The sequence below is a fragment of the Alternaria novae-zelandiae genome (genome assembly GCF_023758075.1).
Source record: "Alternaria novae-zelandiae strain BMP 2774 chromosome Unknown scaffold_5, whole genome shotgun sequence".
In the NCBI taxonomy this organism is placed as follows: Eukaryota; Fungi; Ascomycota; class Dothideomycetes; order Pleosporales; family Pleosporaceae; genus Alternaria; species Alternaria novae-zelandiae.
In genome coordinates, this window is record NW_026056965.1 from 1,431,810 (window position 1) to 1,453,525 (window position 21,716).

The window sequence follows — 21,716 nt, forward strand, 5'->3', positions numbered from 1 at the left end:
ACCGAACGTCATCATCGATGCATCCACTTCTAGCTGCGCGAATCCGTGGTTGTAGATACAGTGAGTATGTCGGCCAGCGTAGTCTTTGGGTTGCGGTAGACGTCGGCTTCAAGGAAGTCCCTTGCAATTTGCTCCTACCACAGAGTCAGCCAACATTACGACTCGCGTAGCTTCACATACTGCTTCTTCTAGCTCTGCGGCTTCGTCTTCTGGCATTTGACAGCATGCAGCTACCAGATCTTCTCCGCGAACAGAGAGGAGGATGAGGTTCTCCGCACGTTGTATAATTTCTGGAGGGACGCCGTTCATGGCGGCACAGCTACGGTCATGTCAATGAAGATACGTCACGTCAGGGCTATCGACTTACCATGTACCAAAGCTTGAGGTGCTTCGGCCTTCGCGGAAGCTAGGCGCTGTTAGCATGCCTCGTTGCCTACTTACGACGCAGACTCACTTGTAAAGATACGTGATTTGGTCATTGACTTCCGAAGCATCAGCATCGATGCGTACTTCCATGTGCCCGAATGCAAGAGCGGGTCTCGGCTTAAGCAGGTTCATTTCGAAGATTTCTGGTACCTATTAGCAGCTGACGAATGGATGATCGATTACCACGCACCATGGAAATGCGTAGCACCAATGACCTTCGGTCGCTCAGATCCCAGACTCAGCAAGTACTCCATGACTGCGCATGCCAGGCCAGCGCCATCACTAGACTCAGTTCCCTTGCCAAACTCATCAATGATGAGCAAGCTGCGACGCGTCGCTAAGCTCAGCGCGAGGGATATCTGCTGCAGATCTATCATGAAAGCACTCTGGACACGAGACACTGTCTCGCGCGTCGTGACTCTAGAAAGGATCTTGTCCGTCAGCCCAATCTTTGCGCTATCTGCCGGGACAAAGCACCCGACATGGGCCATGTATACGATGAGCGCGACCTGCTTCAGGTACACGCTTTTGCCTGAGTAGTTGGGCCCAGTCAATACAAGCATGCTTGCGCTGTCTTTGTGCGCGTAGGTATGGCGACTTGCAGAGCTCGTAATCGGTTGGGTACCGGTACCATAGCTATCATCGGCGTCTTCCTCCGAAGCTCCATCCCTCTCCCCGCCTCTCAGAGTCGTATCGTTCGCGACGAAGGATGATACTGTGAGCTCTTGCAGGATGTGGCTAGACTGAAGTCAGTGGCTACGTGCCGCATCCAGAACGACCCGACTCACCGGCCTCCCTTGATACGTATGACATTATCGTGGGTCATCCGAGGGCGACAAAGCTTGTAGATTTTCGCGCCTTGTGCTAATGCAAGAAGGCTATCAAGCTCTCCGCATACGTCCGAACAAGATGTCAGCAGATCTTCATATTGAAGCAGATACTGCGCGAGCTCGTGGCTAATCTCAATCTCGCGATCTGATATAATGCCGTACACGTCACCAAAGTGATCATCCATCTCTCGGGTTTCGCTGTTCTTGAAGTAGACCTGCTCTTCAGTGGCAAACATCCTCTCCCAAGGACTGTCGAATGTGCCTTCATATACGGCGTCTCCACTCAGTTCATTGACGGGAGTGGTGCAGAGAAATCCGATTTGCGGAAAGTAGATGACATTCAGGGTGGCGCCTAGTCTGGTCAGTATTTGCCGTGGTGTAACTTTGCAGTAGCATTCTCAGCATTGTCAGGAGCGTATCGACGTACGGATGTCAGAAGGCATCTTCTCAGACAGCTTACGCGCTACTCGGTTGAGAAAGTCGTCAAGACTGTCTAGAGTCCTTTTCATCTGGTCCAACTCGTCGTCAACGCCTGGCATGATGACAGTCCGGCCTTCTTCTGCCGAACTAGCCAAGTCAATGGTCTCACTGATCTTCCTTCCGATCTGGGCTAGGTGATAACCTTCAAATTTCTCGAAGACCTGCAAATGTCAACATCGTGATCCCACAAATCGCCACAGGCTGTTAGCACAGCCTTGTGGTGATCATCAGGCTAGTGATTGTAAGTACCTTGTTCCTGATAGTTAAAGTCTCACCGCCGAGAACATCCTGCAATGTGTCTTTGATCTTGAGGGCATGGAATGCAAACTATCATCATCAGTCTGATGACGTACGGTGGTGGTTTTGCGAGCCGTACCGCTCGGATAGATGTCCATATGCTTTTGGAAAAGCCTCCGCCTGCTTTAGTTGAGCCACCCACGCCCTTTCTCAGGTTGACCATGATGGCACGCATATTGCTGACGTTCTTCAAATTCTGCACGAGTGCTTGTAGAGCAGGGTCGTTATCTGGACGAACGAAGACCCCTATTGTGCTCAGTCTCTCGTTGATGATATCGACGTTGAGGCTAGGGCGAAGGAATTGTTGCCGAAGCAGGAACCTTCCTTGTGGTGTTCGCGCTAGATGATGGAATAGCCCATACACGGAGAGCCCTTCCTTTTCGCCGGAGCTCGCTTTGGTCGGCCCTTTGTTGTGCGAGTGCGGATGTGATTCGGCACCCATAATCTGCAAGGAATGAAGTGTATCTGCGTTAATGAACATAGTCTCTCGAAGACTGAACATCTCCAGCGTTGTGATACGGAACATGAGATAAGCCGAGCGATCGCCAGGCAGGTATGCCGCAGCGCGTCGACGTTGAAGATACGATATAAGTGCTCCAGCGCAGCCGACCTGTGCAGTATTAGCGGCGCATCTTCCATTGGAACCGCGAGAATACCGTTGAACGGCTGTCGAGGTCAATCCAACCCGCGAGCCGGAGCAGTTGTCCTTGCTGGCCTAACGTGCCCTCTTCATCCAGATGGTTCATTGATGCAAGCTCTCCTGGGATGTTGAAACTGACACGAGTACCGTTCTCGTCGCCCAAACGAAGGCTGACAAGCTTGTTCTTTGCAGCATCGTAGAAGAACTCATTGGGTGGCCTCACCTCCAGCAGGAATGGAAGGCGAAACTGGTCGTTGTCGCTGCTTGCGGAGTCGCTCCTGGCCTCTGGATCGAACCGTTCGATGACTTTGTCGTCAATCTTCGTCGATACTAGGATCACGGTGGGCTCGATGAATGTCCTCACTGGGCCCTCGTTAACATGGGGTCTAGATACCGAGATACGAAGAACCCACGGGAGTCAATGACATCAACGTCGCCGCATTGTATATCTTCCATGAAGTACAGCTTCTCGTCTCTTGCGACGTAATAGCAACATCCTACTGTACCACGTGGTGTCATATCAACGGCCATGATGACCTCGATCAATGTGTCGTCGTTTTCTTCAGCATTGCGACTCTCGGAAGGTGTGTCCACTGAAGTATCCGGAAACGGTCCTCGATCAACGTCTCTACGCGACCTACTCGGCCCTGCAGGCACGCTTGAAGCAGAGCGCGTGGACGATGCATGCGAGTTGCTAGTGGAGGTGGGTGTACGTCGGTTCTGACTACTGCGATTTCCGCGCGAGGTAGCACTGCTGCGACTACCCCGATTCCGGTATGAAGAGTTGCGCGCCATCGCGGGGATCGAGAACGATGAATTTGATGGGGATGAGTGATGGTGAGGTGAGAGAATACTAAGCTGTGTGGGTTGAGATGAAAGAGGAAGTCGCGCATGGCAGCTTACGCGACGCGTGCCTGCCGGGGGATTCTGAATCAAAGAAGAGAATCTTGTGCATTGATGCAATCTACAGAGAGGAAATGTTCCACCTACAAACGCCGTTGATGCTACATTATATACATGAAATAGTACAGCTTACAGTCTGTTATACAGTCATTTCGTCGTTAGTCATACTTTTTCATGCGGCAGCAACGGTGAGACCGGTGCCTTCCGCGTTAATGGCGACCTTGGCCGTGTCTCCGCTGCGAATTTCTCCACGGATTATCCTATCCGCAAGGCTATTGCCGATCTCACGTGCAATGAGCCTGTTTAGCGGTCGAGCACCGAACTTCGGGTCGTACCCTCTATCACATAGCCACTGCTTGGCTTCGTCGGGACACTGCAGTACGATTCTGCGATCGTCCAGTCGCTGCTGCAATTCCTTGAGACGGATGTCTACGATGTCTCTGAGTGCTTCGCGTGACAGACGGCGGAAGATGATGAATTCGTCGAGACGATTGAGGAACTCCGGCGGATATGTGGCGGACACTACATCCATCACAGCGCTGCGTACTGCGGGTGAGATTTCACTAGATTCCTTTCCAGCCAAGTCCAGCACATCGTCACCAACGATGATATCAGCGCCGAGGTTCGAGGTCATCACTATGATGGTGTTGCGGAAGTCGACCTTGTGTCCTTGGGCGTCTGTGAGGAAGCCTTCGTCAAGTACCTGCAGAAGGAGCGTAGAGATATCCTTGTGAGCCTTCTCCCATTCATCGAACAAGAGAACCGCGTAGGGCTTTCGTCGGACAGCTTCGGTAAGCTGACCAGCGTCCTCGTACCCAACATAGCCTGCAGGTGAACCAATGAGGCGGGAAACCGTGTGCTTCTCACTGAACTCGCTCATGTCGAATCGAATGACAGCCTGGGGAGTGCTGAACAGATACTCCGCCAGCCTCTTGCAGACTTCGGTCTTTCCTACACCAGTCGGTCCCAACATCATGAAGGAAGCGATGGGCCTGTTCTCGCCGGACAAGCCAGCTCTCTGCAGACGAATGGCGTTTGCAACGGACTTCAATGCTTCATCTTGGCCCTTGACGTATTGCCGTAGGGTGTCTTCCATGTGTATAAGCTTCTCACTCTCGCCCGAGTTGAGTTTGGAGAGCGGGATGCCGGTGGTGCGTGAAACCACGGATGCGATGTCGTCAGCAGTGACAGAGTCGTGTAGCAAGGAGCCCTGTCGGTTGGCGCCTGCGGTGACCTCCTCGTCTCTTGGGAGCTTCTGCTCCAGCTCGGGGATCCTGCTGTACTGCAGCTCACCGGCTTTGGCAAAGTTCCCCTCTCGGCGAGCTTGTTCGAGCTCGAGCTTTGCCCTTTCAAGGTTCTCCTGCGCGTTCTTAATTTCGTCAAGCTCAGCTCGCTCCTTCTCCCATTTCTCGGTCAAGCCCTTGACTTCTTCTTGCTTTTGTTTCAAAGATTCCTCGAGGCGTTCACGTCGCTCTTTGCTGGCAATGTCTGTCTCCTTCCGCAGCGATTCCAGCTCGATTTGTATGGTCATGATTTGACGGTCTAGTTCTTGAATGGCATCGGGTTTGCTCTCTTGCTGGAGGCGCAGGGCACTCGCGGCTTCGTCTACCAAATCGATGGCCTTGTCGGGAAGGAAGCGGTCGGTGATGTATCGATTGCTGTACGCAGCGGCGGCGACTAGGGCGTTGTCGGTAATGCGGACACCATGGTGGACCTCGTATCGCTCCTTGATACCACGCAGTATCGAAATGGTGTCTTGTACGGTCGGCTCGCCAACTAGGATTGGCTGGAATCGTCTGGCAAGCGCCGCATCCTTCTCGATTTGTCGGTACTCGTTGAGTGTTGTCGCACCGCAGAGCTGTAGCTCTCCGCGGCTAAGAGCGGGCTTAAGCAGGTTGCTGGCATCGATGCTGCCCTCTGCCTTTCCCAGGCCTAACAACGTGTGTAGCTCATCGACGAATAGTATGACACCCTTCTTCGCCTCTTCGACCTCCTTCAAGACGCTCTTGAGGCGCTCTTCGAAATCTCCGCGGAACTTTGCGCCGGCGATAAGTGATCCGAGGTCAAGAGATATGACGCGCTTGTCTTTGATCGACTCGGGCACGTCACCTTTGACGATTCGCTGGGCTAGGCCTTCAAGGATGGCAGTCTTTCCTGTTCCCGCAGAGCCGATCAGGACGGGGTTGTTCTTCGTCCGTCTCGACAGAATCTGTATAGTACGCTGAATTTCGCCGTCTCGTCCGATGACTGGATCCAGCTTGCCATCACGCGCTCGTTCGGTAAGATCCACACCATATTGTTCCAACGCAGGCTTTTCCGGCTCGCCACCCAGGTTCATGCGATGTGTTCCACCTGGAGGGTGTGGTCGGCCTCCGTTGGTGGCATAGCTTCGTGACGATATGAGTGGTCTTAGAAGTTTCTGCTGCTGAGGGAATCGTACCGCGGAAGCGTTGAGACATGACGGCGATGTGCGGATGGGAAGTGATCGTGAGGTCGAGGGGGAGGCGATGCGCCTCGCGGCTATGCGTGCTCTACTGGTCAGCATGACGATGTCGGAGTCAAAAAGCAAGCAAAAGTCAATTTGGAGAAGATGGAGATGGTATCATTATATTCGTGATGGATGGCGGGAGCACAGGCTTCGGCGAAGATGCGCGGTGGTTCGATAGATTTCTACGCGTCTATGAGTAAACACTCCAGGCTTCCAGCATCGACAACCGATACGGGTGGAAGCCGAGTGCGCAAACGAGAAGATGTTCGTGTGGGTATTATATGCAAGATCTAGATGCACAAAGATTGGCACGAGTATGACTTGGTTGACTCTTCGTGTTCGTGACTGTCGCGGGCAGGGAGGGGCACGTGCTAGCGCCAAGGCTAGCGCGTTTTTCTCAGTGCAATTTCCTCCAGCCTCCATCAAAAACTGCAGCCGTCCCTCTTTCTCTCAACACAACACCTTCGATTCTCCCATACCATACTCGCTACCACATCTGCAACTATGGGTTTCACCGATCTCGTTTCCGAAGCAGGCCTGACTCTCCTGAACAACTATGTCAAGACCCGCAGCTACATTGTTGGGTAAGTTCCTACCCCGCCATACAACTCCCTCCGCTTTGTACCTTCCCTGCATTGCGTCGCACCCCCCAAGTTTTCATGATGAGAACAATTGGTCCGTGTTAATGAGGCGGCTTAAGACCCCGCTATCTGAATACAAAACCACGCGCTTGTCGCAACTCTGATCTATCTTCCCTCCTTCTACATCGTACCTAGACATCACGAAGGAGTCATTGGCTAACATGCCCCAGCTACTCCCCATCGCAGGCCGATGTAAAGGTCTACCAGCAAATCAAGCAGATCCCCGCGCCTGAGAAGTACCCGTACGCATGGCGCTGGTACAACCACATGCTCACCTTCGAGGGCGAGTTCGACTCCCTTCCTGGTGACCCTACCAAGGACTTCACCGCCTACGGCCCCGAGTCCTCCGAGCTCACCCTCAACCCCGCCAAGGCACCTGAGAAGGAGGCTGAGGACGACGACGATGAGGTCGACCTGTTCGGCAGCGATGACGAGGAGGAGGACGCCGAGGCTGCCAGGATCAAGGAGGAGCGTCTGGCCGAGTACAACAAAAAGAAGGCCGGCAAGGTCAAGCCTGCTGCCAAGTCTATCGTCACTATGGACGTTAAGCCATGGGGTATGTGTCTTCCCATATTTGCCAATGGGCTTGCATGCTAACGTTGTTCAGATGACGAGACAAACATGGACGAGCTCAAGGCGAACGTTCTTTCCATCGAGAAGGAGGGTCTCGTCTGGGGTGCCTCCCAGCTTGTTGCTGTCGGTTTCGGTATCAAGAAGCTCCAGATCAACTTGGTCGTCGAGGACGACAAGGTCTCGCTCGACGAGCTCCAGCAACAGATCGAAGAGTTCGAGGACCACGTCCAGTCCACCGACATCGTTGCCATGCAGAAGTTGTAGATGCTTCTTGTTGGCGCGCCCTTTTTATGACCTTTTGATGAAGACTATGCATGATCATGACGGACGGTTTCACGTCTTTATGAGCAGTTGCTAGACGAATACCAAAAATCACGACATGGTAGAGATACCACTCCCACTGCGGGACAACAACACATCTTGCCATATGCACTTGTGACTTGATGTATCACATAGGACAGGCGCGGACGTGGTGACGGTAAGCCTGATGAGCGCGCGTCTCGTATAAGTACTGCCCAAGTAGAAGAGTCACGGTAGGTGGGCTAGCGCAACGACACGTCTTCGTACTTGGGCCGTGACGCGAAGAATGGTGGGCTGCCAAACCTAGACATCAGCGACTGCTACGTCGACTGCCTAACATCGATGTATAAAGTCCGGCTCGGGAGCATGCCCCCTATATACAAAGGACGAGGGAAGGCTTGGCTCGCTGCTTTCTTAGTCATGGTCGACGTGCCTCCGGGCGTTCCACGGCGCCATGATGGCTGACCATCCATCAACACCAACCACACAACGCGCCCCAAACGCCGCGATCAGCACCATCAGTCCATGGGAATCCCAACATAAAGTAGAATAGGATTTATGCGAAACATTGGCAACATTCCTTATGACTCGCAAGACTCGCAAGTTCCGCTCTGGCGAATAACAATGTCTCTTTCGTCGGTGCATTTTTATATCCCCGATGCTCGCGCTCTGGGATCAGCATTGTTGTGGAGTTCGGCGCGGAGGAACGGACGTTCAACATACTATACTGACCGCTAAACATGTGCGAAGAATGGAATATGTATAGCATCGGGTCGCAGTATCCTTTGTTGCATCGGACTCATTGTAGTCATCTTGGACGACAAAGAATCGCTACACACAGAAGATGGCACAGCGAGATGCTAGCCCAGACAGCTTCGCACAGGTCCAGGCCGGAGTTCTAGACAGAGAGAACGAGAAGGACGGTGGTATTGTGTGTACCGGATCTTCTTCAAGCACAGCGGCCACCTCATCCTCACGTACCTCCCCATCCCAGAGGAATCCTCAGACCGACGTCGAAGCCCTCCGCCACGATGCCTCGTCCTTGAACCGCGTTCACACGTCGAAGAGCCAACATTCGCAAACAGTCGGCGACGGCGCCCGTGGTGGTCTCGGTGTCTTCCGCAGCAGGTCTACGCGTTCTCGCCCACTACCAGCGTTCGGCGCAGGGAAACCGTATCCTCCTCCTCTCGGCAACCAAGAGGATTATGTCGTCGAGTTCGATGGGGAAGATGACCCGTTGCATGCGCAGAATTGGGCGTTGGGGAAGAAGTTGTTTACTGCGCTTATGCTAGTAAGTCGAATATCGCATCGAGAGACGCGGTAGTCTTTATATCATGGATTTAGACTGACCTGGTGCTGTATGTCTAGGGGTTTACGACAGTCACAGCGTCATTCGCTAGTTCGATATTCAGTACCGCGACAAGAGCTATCGAGCTACAGTTCAACGTCGGCTACGTTGTCGCTACGCTGGGCACATCATTGTACATCCTAGGCTTTGCGACGGGACCGGTTCTTTGGGCACCGTTCTCAGAGCTCAAGGGAAGGAGACTCCCGCTTGTGGTGGCATCGTTTGGCTTCTCGGTCTTCAACATTGCGTGTGCGACGGCGAAAGACTTGCAGACTATCTTAATCTGTAGGTTCTTCGCGGGGTTCTTCGGCGCGTGTCCGATTACCGTGAGTATCTCCTCAGGCCTTTGAGAATTGGATCAGAGGTACTAATGTTGAGATAGATTGTCGCCGCAGTCTTCGCCGACATGTTCGCCAATAGAACGCGTGGAATAGCAATCTGTCTGTTCAGCGTAATGGTCTTTACAGGTCCCTTTCTCGCTCCTTTCATCGGCGGCTTCATAGTCATGTCGAATTCTTGGCGATGGACTCAATACCTTGTGTAAGCACTTCCCTCCTCCCTCTCCACAAGACAAGAAACACCTATATTAACCAGCCCATGACAGCTCCTTCATGGGTTTCGCCTCCTTCACCCTCATGCTCCTCTTCCTCGACGAATCCTACCCACCCATCATCCTCGTCGCCAAAGCCGCCGAACTGCGCCGCCGCACAAAGAACTGGGGTATCCACGCCAAGCAAGAAGAGATCGAAGTCGATTTTCGCGAACTCATCGAGAAGAACTTTTCGAGGCCGCTTAGGATGCTGGTCACGGAGCGTATTGTACTGCTGCTCAGTATATACATCGCCTTCATCTACGGATTGCTATATCTCTTCCTCACAGCATATCCGATCGTATTCCAGGGCGTCCATGGTATGAACCCGGGTGTTGGTGGTCTGCCGTTCTTCGGAATGATCATTGGGGAGTTGTTCGCTGGCGTGTTTATCTTTGCGAGGCAGCCGGGATACCAGAAGAAGCTCGCTGCTAACAACAATGTTCCCATCCCGGAGTGGCGGTTACCCGAGGTTATCGTGGGTGGTGTCGCTTTCGCGGGAGGCTTGTTCTGGTTCGGATGGACTGGGTATCGCGCCGATATCCATTGGATCGTGCCTACGTGCTCTGGATTGCTCATCGGATTTGGCATCATGAGTATCTTTCTGCAGTCGTTCAACTATATCATCGACGCCTATCTCATGGTAAGAAGAGCCTGCATCCCCGTAATTCGAGATTCTTGCTAACATCTCGCCTAGTTCGCCGCTTCGGCGATCGCAGCGAATACGTTCCTTCGTAGCATATGGGGGGCAGCGTTTCCTCTCTTCGCGAAAGAGATGTTCGAGGGTATGGGCGTTGAATGGGCTTCGACTCTACTTGGATGTTTCGCTGCTGCCATGATACCCGTGCCGGTTTGGTTCTACCTCCAAGGTGCGAAGATTAGGTCGAAGAGTGCGTATGCGCCGACGAGTAAGCCTGCATCGGCACCTTCGGAGGAGTGAAGCAGTGGGGATGGGCAACGGATATATGAGCGCTGCTAGGGCATCTGCACCCGCGTATGCAACTCAGCGATAACGAATTTGTACAATTATTCGTGACCCTGAAGAATGTTGTGTATCAAGAAATGAAGCATGAGCCGATAAAGTTGAGATCCCCCAACCGCCACCACGCTATGCACCACGCCGGCGGCGGACGGTCGCGGGCTCTTCCTGCACGCGCGCCTCTCCCCTGCGCAAGCGCCCTCGCACCCAAGAACACCTTCCAACTCCACTTTCCTACCACCACACATCCCAACGTCCTCTCAACGCATAACCCACCACCATCGTCCATCCATGGAATATCCTACCCCGCATCTTTAAATGGCCCAGCACACGTCGCAGGTTGCGCGCTTACGCCACAGATGTCAACGGGCAGAGATCGGCTATTGGCCGGCATTACCGCCTTGTTTCACGCTGTCGATCCTTTTACCCCTGGGATGGTGGATGGTTATCGGAAAGGCGGATTCGCCTACATGCCTTAAATTAGATGGGAGATGCGATGGAGGGAGGGATCCTGGTAGGGTATGATGACATTGTGTGAGGCTGTGCTGAGGGTCTTGCTTTCCGTTACTTTCACTTTCGCTGTAGGTCTCTTGTTGCTTTCCTGGTGAACTTGCGCGACTCGGCTCTACTCTTTCTTTAACGTCGTTCTGTTTGTTGCGCGCATTTGCGACTTTGCGACTGCGATTTGAACTTCGCGACACCACAACTCGACTCCGCGCATGCCGGCCTGACGCGCTTACACTCCTTCGACACCACCACAACCACCCGGAAAGAGAAGAGCAAGACGTCACCATGGCGTTCAACTGCTCCACCGTCCCCGAGACGACAAACACCGACGCGGGAGTAGCAGGCGCAGGCGTACGTCCCCCCACCCCAATCCTCCTCTCCCCCCCAACTAACTCCAAACCTCACAGACCCTCCTCTCCTTCATTATAACCAACATCCTCTCCATCCTCCTCTCCGCCACCATTATCCTGCTTGGCCTGCGAAAATCCACCTCGGCTCCCATTTCGCGAAAGCTCCTCCAGTCCTTCTCCGATCAACAGATCCTCACGGGTATTGGCATCCAATCCGTCGGCCTCGCAAAGATGAAGACAATGGTGCCATACCATTTCTTTATCATCTGGCTCCTCTCTTTGCTATCGACGGCTACAAACCTCGCCACCTTACTCGCACTCGTGAACGATTTCAAGAGGGACTGGGTGCTGCGGTGGATTAGACAGATACTCATGTTAGTGAACATGTTCCTGGGCATTTTGAGTGGGGTGTTCATTCTGCAGACGGTCATGAAAGATATGGAGCCCAGACTACCCATTGCATGCGTATGGGAGGTGGAAAGCAAAGGCACGAGTGGAAACGCCGCTCTTTCCATTGCAGGCACCATCGCCGTAATCGCAGGCCAAGTCATAACATTCGGCTTCGCAACATGGTACCTCCACAACCGGTCCAACCCCAAATGGCTCAAGACCGTCCAGGTCGTTGGTCTCTTCGCTTGTCTCGCCATGGGCGTCGGCGCTACCGTGCGCGTCGTTCTTGAATCCCAGGCTTTTGGTCACCCGCCTGAGTCTGTTCATCTCGTTGGGCCCAGTGAAGGGAACTGGAGTTTCGGTCAATTGTTACCGTTGCTGTTGTTGGCGCTGCCTGTTATTAGCACCATTGAGATTGCTAGGGGGGAGGAGCTCAAGCCGAGGAGTAGGGTCGATGACGATAGTGTGCCGCTGTTTGCGGGCGGGAATGATATGGAGTTTCAGCCTAATCCGCTGGCGGGGAGTGCGACGAGTTTGTTTAGGAAGTAGATGGAAGGGATTAGAGCACAGCTTTACAGGCGTTCTGGGTGGTGTAAATTTTCCATAGATACCCTGCAACTGATACACACCATTTCAAAACCTTGCTGTTTGTCTACGTGATGCAGTTTTAGTTTGTGCGATTGCAGATGAATTCGAGCTCGTTGTTAGATAGTGAGTCGTACCTGCCATGATGCGCATCATTGACTAGTCGTCAATTGGTTACCACAGAACTCCACAACCAAGATACATTCTCCTCACTAGCGCATCGCATCGTTATATAAGAGCAACATCACTCCCAAACTGTTCATACAGCACACAACACCCCGTCATGACCTTCTTCGCCCCCCAACTCCAAATCGTCTCCGACCTCCACCTCGAGACTCCCATGAACAACCCCCAATATTCACACATCAACCTCAAAGCCACCGGCAGCGCACTACTCCTACTTGGAGACATAGGCCTAGTCCGACACGAAGCCCTTTTCACATTCCTCCGCAATCTCCTCGACCAAAACCGCGGCTGCCGCATATTCTACATCCTCGGCAACCACGAAGCGTACCAAACAACTCTTGAGCATGCCGTCGAACGCATGCGAGACTTTGAAAACACTGCAAAACAAGACTACGGCGGTCGCTTCCGTCTCCTCTCCCGCGACCGCTACGATCTCAATGAAAACGTAACAATACTAGGCTGCACGCTCTAGAGCGACATCCAACCTGAGCAGGCTGCTGAAGTCGGATCTAGGATGACGGATTATAATGAAGAGCGCGGTATACAGGGCTGGACGGTGGAGAAAAGTTGTACAGAGCACACCCGAGACCTGGAGTGGTTGAACGCACAAGTCCATCAAATCCAAGACAAGGAACCGCATCAAAGCATCATTATAGCGACACATCACTGCCCTACTATCGACTCTCGCGCTACGGATCCAAGACATAGCTCTAGTACGATGAACTCTGGTTTCGTGTCTGATTTGTCCTAAGAGACGTGCTGGACGTCACCACCTGTGAAAGTGTGGGCGTTTGGTCATACACATTACAGTTGTGCGTTTCGGGATGAAGGGACGGATATGTTGGTTGTGTCGAATCAGAAGGGTTATGGTGGAATAGCGGGAAGTGGCGGAAAGGGGAGGGGGGTTAAGACGGTTGTCGTTGAGCAGAGGGGGGGTAGGTGGGAGGTTTTGGATGTAGGTCGAGTGTTGAAGCAGAAGGAAGAGAGGATAGATGACGAGGTAGTGGCGACATCGAGCGGAACAGAAGATGAGGGTGTTGTATCAGGCAATTACGTTAAGCTAAAGACAGCCTTAGCGAGAATAGCAGGTGCGAGAATAGCAGCTCTAGGTAGCCTAAGATAATTATTTAATAATAATAGTGTTAGCTTTAAGTATAGCATTAATTACCTGCTAAATATAAATATAAATTGTAAATTAATAATATTAACGTAGTATATAATGTAGAAGTTGTAAACGTTATTGTTACTAAAAAGGCTAGTGTAACTATAATATTGCTAGCTAAGATTACCTCTTTCTAACTATACTTAACCTTAGCTTTTTTCTATTTGCTATAGCAATTATAACTAACCTTCTTAGCTAAATAAGGTAATTATATCTAAATATTTATTAAATACTAATAATTTTAAATGCGTAATAACTATTACTACCTACAAACGTAAGGTTATAATCTTCTAACTACGCATATAGCTTAGTATATTAAGATTATTATATTGCGACGCTATAGTTAAGTTTACAATTATGCAGAATCTAAATATATATATTTATTACCTTATAGTTACTACTATAAACTATATAGCTTAATCTTTCTTTAGGTATAAAGCTATACTTACTATTATAAGCATAGAATTATTCTTCTATAATAAGAATATATTATTTAGATTATAGGTATACTACAAACTTAGCTTTAGTTACTAGCTATTTCTAGCTACTTAGCACTTCTAGGTAGACGTAAAAAATGTGCTTCTATTCTACTACTCTACTACCTACTATTAATCTAGAGTAAGGCTAAGTAATCTATATTACTACTAGCTTTATAAATTTCTTACTATAGTTTTTAACTAGCTTAGAATACTCTTAAAATATTTTGTAAATATCTATACTAATTAGTGCTCTTCTATATAAGCCTAAGCTAGGTATAAATAATAGTATAAGCCTTCTATAAATTCTATAATATATACTATTTCTCTATACTATTAGATTGTGTTGTATAGTAGCGTAGCTATACTATAAACTAAACACTAAAGCGTAAGAATACAATATAAGCTATAAGATTAGAACTATAGTGTCTAGAATATAAAGAGAGAGTAGAAGAGGTCTATAATCTAGAGTAGATTAGTAGAAGAAAGTAGAAGTAGTAGAAAGAGAAAGAAAGAGATAGAGTAGGTAAGAGAAAGATAGAAAGAGAGAGAATAGCTACTTATATTATTGTCTATTCTTAGTTATAACTATATATATCTATATCTATAGCCTATATCTATAGCTCTAAATATATTAGTATAGCTTAGCTTATATAAACTATCTACTATATAAACTATATTAATTCTTATATAGCTTCTAGGCTTAGGCTTAGGCGCTGTGCAATAGTTTAAATATACTACGCTAAACTATTAGCATAATAAAGAAAAGATAAAGAAAAGACCTAGATCTAGCGCTTACTTCTAGCTACTAGAGAGACTATATAGTTCTGCTATCTACTATTTTAAGCTACTATTTAAAATAGCAGGTAGTAGAACTATATAGTTTCTTTAGTAGCTAGAAGTAGGCGCTAGATCTAGAGTTTATATAGTAAAGTTAAGATAGAGATAGTAAATAGTAATATAGCTAGGTAGTAGTAGTACTTTTTTTTAGCTCTAGGCGTATATTAGTTATAATACTATTAGAGAGTATAGCTGTAGCCTTACGCTTATAAGGTATAGTTAGTATCTACCTAGATACTATTATTAGCCTTAGATTCTTACTAGTCTCTATATAGATATAATAATAAAGGTAGAATAATACTTCTAAAGAAGATAAAGATATTAATATAGAGAATACTATTAGAGAGACATAAAAAATAATAAAGGCAAGATAATACCTCTAAAGAAGATAAAGATATTAATATAGAGAACGCTATTAGAAAGGTGTAGAACTACGCCTACGCTTATAAGTTACTATCTAATATAATCTTTATAGAGGTATTATATATTATATATAACTAAGGTAACTAGCGCTAGTCTTAGCCTTACGCTTATAAGGTATAGATAGTAGTAGTACTCTAAACTTCTACTAGCAATTAAGGCGCTTCTTCTTAGCTTTAGGTGTATATTAGTTATAGCTCTTGTTAGCCTTAGACTTAAGCGTAGCCTTACGTAGTATTAGAGTTTTCTTAGAAGTAACTTTAGTATTAGTGCTATTATTAGTCTTAGCTTTACGCTTACGTAGTATTAGAGTCTTCTTAGAGGTAACTAGTGTCTACTATTATTAGTTTTAGACTTAAACTTAGACTTAGACATAGTTATAGTTATAGCTATAGCCTTAGCCTTATAAAGTGTAGATAGTAGTAGTACTCTAAACTTCTACTAGCAATTAAGGCGCTATAGTCTACTTATTAGCTATAGCCTTACACTTACGTAGTGTTAGAGTCTTCTTAGAGGTAACTTTAGTATTAGTGCTATTATTAGCCTTAGACTTAGGCGCAGCTATAGCCTTACGCTTATAGAGTATAGCTAGTTTCTTAGATATAACTAGTGTCTACTATTATTAGCCTTAGACTTAAGCGTAGTGTAGCTAGCTTCTTAGATATAACTTTAGTGTTCTTAACTTTTTTCTTAACTTTCTTCTTAACCTTCTTCTTAACCTTTTTCTTAACCTCTTTCTTAACTTTCTTCTTAATAGTAGACGCAATATTATAGTAGTAAGGTAATATTATAGTAGTAAGATAATATTATAGTAGTAAGATAATATTAGACTAGCTAGTAAAAAGATAGGTTAGAGGCAGCGTGTAGAAGATAAGACAGAAGAGAATTAAACCTAGACTCTTAGTTAGTAATAATAATAAGGTAAAAAAAATAGAATACGCATACCTTAGCTAATATTTATCTTCTTACTAGCCTTTTGCTTTAGAGGTTAATTAATAGTTAATAGTTATTACTAGCTACTATACTATGTAGGTGCTATCTCTTAATAGAAAATAGCCTAGAATATATAGATTATATAGCTAAGGCATACTAGTGTAGTTATAGAGTAATATAGTAGAGTAATAATGTTATAGGTAATATTATAGGTATTAAAGAGAAGGCGCTAGATAGAAGAAACTATATAGCTAGCTATATTTAAAGCTTTTAGTAAAGTAGAGTAGTAAATATCTAATAATAATATATATTCTAAGTTATAAGATAGCTAAAAAGGTTAAATCTTAGAGTATAAATAGGTTAAAAGAGTTAAATTATAGAGTGTAAAAGAATAATAAGAGTTAAATTCTAGGTATATATATAGTAAATACTAAATATTTAGTTAGTAAGAATGTCTAAGAGTTGTATTTTATGTACTATTTTATATAGTAGCGATATTAATAAATAAAGTATAAATATTAGCTTTAGAATAGATATATTAAAACTATATTATAACTATTATAAGCTTCTTAAAATGTCTAATCTAATAGTATATTACTACTATACTAAATTAGTATAAGATCTATATAATAGCTAAGATTAGCTAAAATCTAAAGGCTCTAGCCTTTAAAACCTAAATTCTTATATAAATTTCTATATACGTTGTCTAGAGTTTAAAATATCTATATTAGAGAATAGAAAATTGTGTATTGCGCGAGAATGTTTAAGCTATTAGATATAGCTTTTAACTTAGTAATTTTAGCTATCTAGAGTCTAGGTAGGCGTAGGTTTAAGAGTAAATATTCTATAGATTTTACTATAGTGCTGCTGTTACTATAAGACTAATAGAAGATATAGATAGTAGAGAAAGAGTTTAAGTAGGCGTGTTTATAAATATATAGAATGCTAGATAGAGTTACGTATATCTTTTCTACTAAGGTATTAAGTAGATATAAAGAGGTGCGTAGTAGTCTAAGATAGGTAGTCTAAGTAAGCTAGTTAATAAGAATTTAGTGTTTAGAATCTCTAAGAAATAGAATAAAATTCTAGAGAACTAATTTTAAAGTTAGAGTAATATATAGTAGAAGAAAGAAATAAAGATAGAAATATATTTATATATAATTCTAGAACCTATTACTAGTATTAGAAGAAGAATAGAGATCTAGATATAGAAGAAAAGTGTAAAGCTAGAGATTTAGTAAGCTGTCTATCTATAGTAGTACTACTAGAATACGCGTAGAGACTATAATATCTCTAATAAGCTAAGATTTTAGCTACGCTATATAGTTTAATATTACGCGTGCGCTAGTAAAGGTAGAATAGAGTAGAAGAGATTTAACGCGTTCTATTAGTAGAGGCTAACTAGGCCTATTAACTTTACTTTTAGTAGAGTTATAGCAAGAGTTACGTCTACTATACTAGTTTGTATTTTACTATATAGTAACGCGCTTTTTAAGTGTTAGTAGACGTATTATATAGGTATAGTTATAGTAATGTATTGTAATTTAGAGTTTAGAGTTAAGATTTTTATAGAGTAAAGTTATTATATTATTACTAATTTAGTTACTTATAGTAAGAAAGTATAAATTTAAATATAGTAGCTTAGAATTTCTTATCTACACTTTTACCTTAGTTATAATTAGGCGTAGAGGTTAAGCTACTACTACTATAAGAATTCTACCTTTTATAGTATATAAAGTAAAAGTTTAGAGTTATACTATAGCTAAAGTCTATTACTTTAGTTAGTAGGTATAGTAACCTATAGTATATAGGCTTTCTTCTTACTAACTTTACTTATTCTAACTATGTAAGTTTCGCCTATTAGCTTATATATAGAGAAACTAAGTACTTTTTTATCTCTCTCTAAGCTCTTAGTTAGTCTAAGTTATATAAAAACTTTTGCGCTATCTTACGTCTTATAGACAAAATAACTAATAATTTAGTAGAGAGCACTAGTAGATAGAAAAAAATTACTAGTAGTTTAGTTAGTTAACTTATTCTATAGATTAACTTTAAAGTTAAAGCGCTTATTAAAATTACTATATAGTTATTAGCCTAATATTAAAAAGAGAAGTAAAAATAGTAGATAAGAGTACTACTTGTAATGCAACTTACTATATGTAAAAGAAGAATTTCTTACTCTACTAGAAGCTGTATTTATCTAAGCTAAATAGTAATATGTTATAGTACTTCTTATATACATCTTATAGCTTATAGTTAAATTTCTTAGTTACTAAGCTAGATCTATTTAGATAGCTATACTTAATAACTTTAGACTACTTAATTTTCTTAAAGATTATAATCTTAGAGTGTACTTAATTTAGTGTAATTATATTCTCTTAGATAGATATCTTAATTAGCTTCTTTTACTCTAATTAAAGAAGTAGAGATATAAATAATATAGAGTTCTCTACTTTAAGATTTCTTATAGCTATAGTAATAGCTAGGTAAGAAGCTTTAAATGCGCTATTTAAAACATAGTAGACTATAAAGTAGAGGTTCTTACTAGTAAGTAGAAAATATTTAATATTTTAACTATTAGTACGTGTAATAAGTTTCTTAAACAACCTAAACTATTAGCTAGTTTAAGAAATAGTAGCTAAGAATATCTTTACTTACTTATACTTATTCTTTTTACTAAAAGTATAGACTAAGAGTAAAGTACTATATTTCTAGATAAAATTATAGAGATATAAACTCTAATATATATTAGAGTAGTTTTTTATTCTCTTAAAAGTAGTTAAGAGCTTAGTAACTTTCTTCTCTACTATAAAGATTCTAGTAGCTTTAACTTAGCCTTAACTATCTTCTTTCTTAGCTTCTAGCTTAAGTATCTCTCTCTTATCTATAAGTATAGAGTTTTCTTATAAGTTAGCTTAACTATTTTCTCTTCTCTAAGCAGTAGATAAAGTAGCAGCTTTAGCTAGTTATTATAAAGCTCTTCTAGACATTATAACTACTATAGAAATTTATTTATACTTATTATCTATTATAGAGAGCGCTAGAATAGTAGTGTTACTTTTTATAATATTAAGATAGTACACTATAATTATACTAAAAGAGTTAACACTATACTATAGTAGTAAAACTAGTAATATAATAATAGGCTAAACAGCTATTAGGCTTAAGAGTTAGTGCGCTAGGGAAAGCTAGGTCTAAACAGCGTTTAGACGAGAACAACAACTAGAAATACACAACACAACTAACTACATTAAGCACCTATTCTAATAGAGATACTTCTAATTACTCTACTATAATACCTAGTACTATCTTTCTTGTACGTACTCTTTGCAGCCTCTAGAAACTCTAGATATACCTAGTTCTAGTCTATGTAAAGTCTAAGTATAATAGGCGTAATAAGTATAAGGTAGGCAAACTCTAATATAAAGTAGCTACTAAGATAATAAATTAGAAACTAGAGCTTATTATAACTAGATAGTATTATAAAGCTATTTAGTTCTTTTATAAATACATTTTAGCCTTTAAAGTTAAGAATAGTAGTAAATAAAACCTCTAGTGCGAGCTTAGAAATGCTACTATATTTACTATATACTATATCTAGCAGGTAAGAGTAGAAGAAGTCTAGCGCAGAACTAATAAGTTAGAGAAAAGAGCGCTTACTAAGTATGCTATACATTTTTAAAGCTTTTGCTCTAATAGCCTTAGACTTAGCTTCTTATAACTACTAGATTACTACTAGCTAATAGTAGTAATAGTCTTTAGATATAATATTAAATAATAAGTTATAGTATTTATTCTTTAGCATAACGTAGTAGTAGTATTCTAGAGTAGAGTTATAAGATATAAAGCTAGCGTTCTTATTCTACTAGAGTATATTACCTATAAACGCAAGAATTAGTGTATATAAGAAGACTTTCTTATTACTATAGCTAATCTTAAGTTTCTTATCTAAAGCTAAGAGTAATAGAGCTAGAGCACTAATAACGTTAGCGAACTTAGCACTATAAGAACTAAAGGTTAGCGTAATCTAATTATTCTACTTCTTTTGCTTATTATAAGAAAGTCTAGTAAGTGTTAGATAATATCTATTAAGTAAGTAGTGTATATTATAATAGACACTAAATCTATTAATAAATATTATATATAGAAGAGAAATGTATTAGTAATTAGTTTAGGTAAACGTATCTTCTAAGTAATCTCTACTATATATTTAGATCTCTAGGTCTCTATAGATTAAATTAGATATATTTAGAGGTTAAATCTCTTCTCGTCTAATAATATAGTAGATAATAAAGGTACTACTAGTAGCTAGGTATTTACTTACTATAGAATATTACTAGTCTATAAAAATATAGGTTTCTTGCTAGATAATATTACTTACTACTATTATCTAAATCTACTTAAGAGCGACTAGCTTAACGTGTTTAGGTTCTAGTAGATTAGAGGCAGCTAGTACTATAGCGACATATCTAGCTATTATAGAAATATTATATAGTTCTTAGATTAAAAGGCTCTTAACACTTATATTCTAACTATAGTAGTTCTTACTAGCAGCTATTACCTAAGTAAAATAAAAATCTTACCTATAGTAGAGAGTATAAGAGAAGACTTAATACTAAAATAGAATATAGTTACTAGAAAATATAAGTTTACTATCTTAGTATTTTATAAACTAGCTGCTAGTTATATAGATAGAGGAACTCTAGACTAGTAAGTTATATAGTTTAGAGGCGTTATTTATAAAGTGTACTATATCTTAATATATATATTCTATAAACTTCTTAGAGTAGAGAAAAGTTATAAATATTAAGACTAGGTTAAAGAATTCTAGGTTATAGTTAAGATTAGCTCTAGAGAGCAGTTGCGCTACATCTAGTTTAATTAGCACTTTTCTTATAGTTATTAATAGAAAAGCACTTCTTAAGTTAGTATAGAGAGTATTAATAGAAGTAGATAATAATAGAAGTTCTAAATAGTTGTTTTTACCTATAATTATCTTAAGTAAACTAGTATAGCTAGCCTAAGTAATCTCTTTATTCTTACACTAAAGCGTAAGCTTTAGATATATCTTATTTATTAGAAATAAGAATATCTAGTAGGCAAAAGCTTAGAAAGAGTTAAGAGAAAGCTAAGCTGTTTCTATAAGCAGAAGAGAAGGTAGAGATAGAAGACCTAGAGGTAGAAGAGAGTTAATTAGAGGTAGTTAGAGCTTATCTAGAAAATTCTAAATAAATAATTTATATTCTAGTCTATCTAGGTTATTCTTATACTTATTAGTATCTAGATTTAGATTCTAAATAGAATCTAGCTCTACTAAGTTATTTATAGCTATAGGCTCTAACTTAGAACTTATAATTAGCTATAAAGTATTAA

At 43.1% G+C, this 21,716-nt stretch overlaps 6 protein-coding genes across 6 annotated transcripts; 4 read left to right on the top strand and 2 right to left on the bottom strand.

Moving 5' to 3' along the window:
* Positions 1-29: 29 nt before the first annotated feature.
* Positions 30-3,204, bottom strand: J4E88_003482 (uncharacterized protein; the record flags this gene model as incomplete). The annotated part of the gene is made up of 11 exons (XM_049397133.1): positions 30-134; positions 181-319; positions 368-406; positions 455-569; positions 617-1,164; positions 1,215-1,608; positions 1,684-1,897; positions 1,986-2,063; positions 2,113-2,643; positions 2,690-3,036; positions 3,087-3,204. 11 exons carry the CDS (start codon positions 3,202-3,204, stop codon positions 30-32), a joined length of 2,628 nt encoding a protein of 875 aa, XP_049257475.1.
* Positions 3,205-3,748: 544 nt separating this feature from the next.
* HSP78 (chaperone ATPase hsp78) lies at positions 3,749-6,121 on the bottom strand (the record flags this gene model as incomplete). The annotated part of the gene is made up of 1 exon (XM_049397134.1): positions 3,749-6,121. The coding sequence occupies one exon, from the start codon at positions 6,119-6,121 to the stop codon at positions 3,749-3,751; it is 2,373 nt and encodes a 790-aa protein (XP_049257476.1).
* A 447-nt stretch (positions 6,122-6,568) lies between these two features.
* J4E88_003484 (uncharacterized protein) lies at positions 6,569-7,542 on the top strand (the record flags this gene model as incomplete). The annotated part of the gene is made up of 3 exons (XM_049397135.1): positions 6,569-6,648; positions 6,876-7,261; positions 7,313-7,542. 3 exons carry the CDS (start codon positions 6,569-6,571, stop codon positions 7,540-7,542), a joined length of 696 nt encoding a protein of 231 aa, XP_049257477.1.
* An 880-nt stretch (positions 7,543-8,422) lies between these two features.
* On the top strand, positions 8,423-10,455 carry J4E88_003485 (uncharacterized protein; the record flags this gene model as incomplete). The annotated part of the gene is made up of 5 exons (XM_049397136.1): positions 8,423-8,869; positions 8,947-9,252; positions 9,309-9,334; positions 9,531-10,158; positions 10,213-10,455. 5 exons carry the CDS (start codon positions 8,423-8,425, stop codon positions 10,453-10,455), a joined length of 1,650 nt encoding a protein of 549 aa, XP_049257478.1.
* Positions 10,456-11,286: 831 nt separating this feature from the next.
* J4E88_003486 (uncharacterized protein) lies at positions 11,287-12,290 on the top strand (the record flags this gene model as incomplete). Its single annotated transcript, XM_049397137.1, has 2 exons — positions 11,287-11,352; positions 11,409-12,290. The coding sequence occupies 2 exons, from the start codon at positions 11,287-11,289 to the stop codon at positions 12,288-12,290; spliced, it is 948 nt and encodes a 315-aa protein (XP_049257479.1).
* A 319-nt stretch (positions 12,291-12,609) lies between these two features.
* On the top strand, positions 12,610-12,984 carry J4E88_003487 (uncharacterized protein; the record flags this gene model as incomplete). Its single annotated transcript, XM_049397138.1, has 1 exon — positions 12,610-12,984. One exon carries the CDS (start codon positions 12,610-12,612, stop codon positions 12,982-12,984), a length of 375 nt encoding a protein of 124 aa, XP_049257480.1.
* Positions 12,985-21,716: the final 8,732 nt, after the last annotated feature.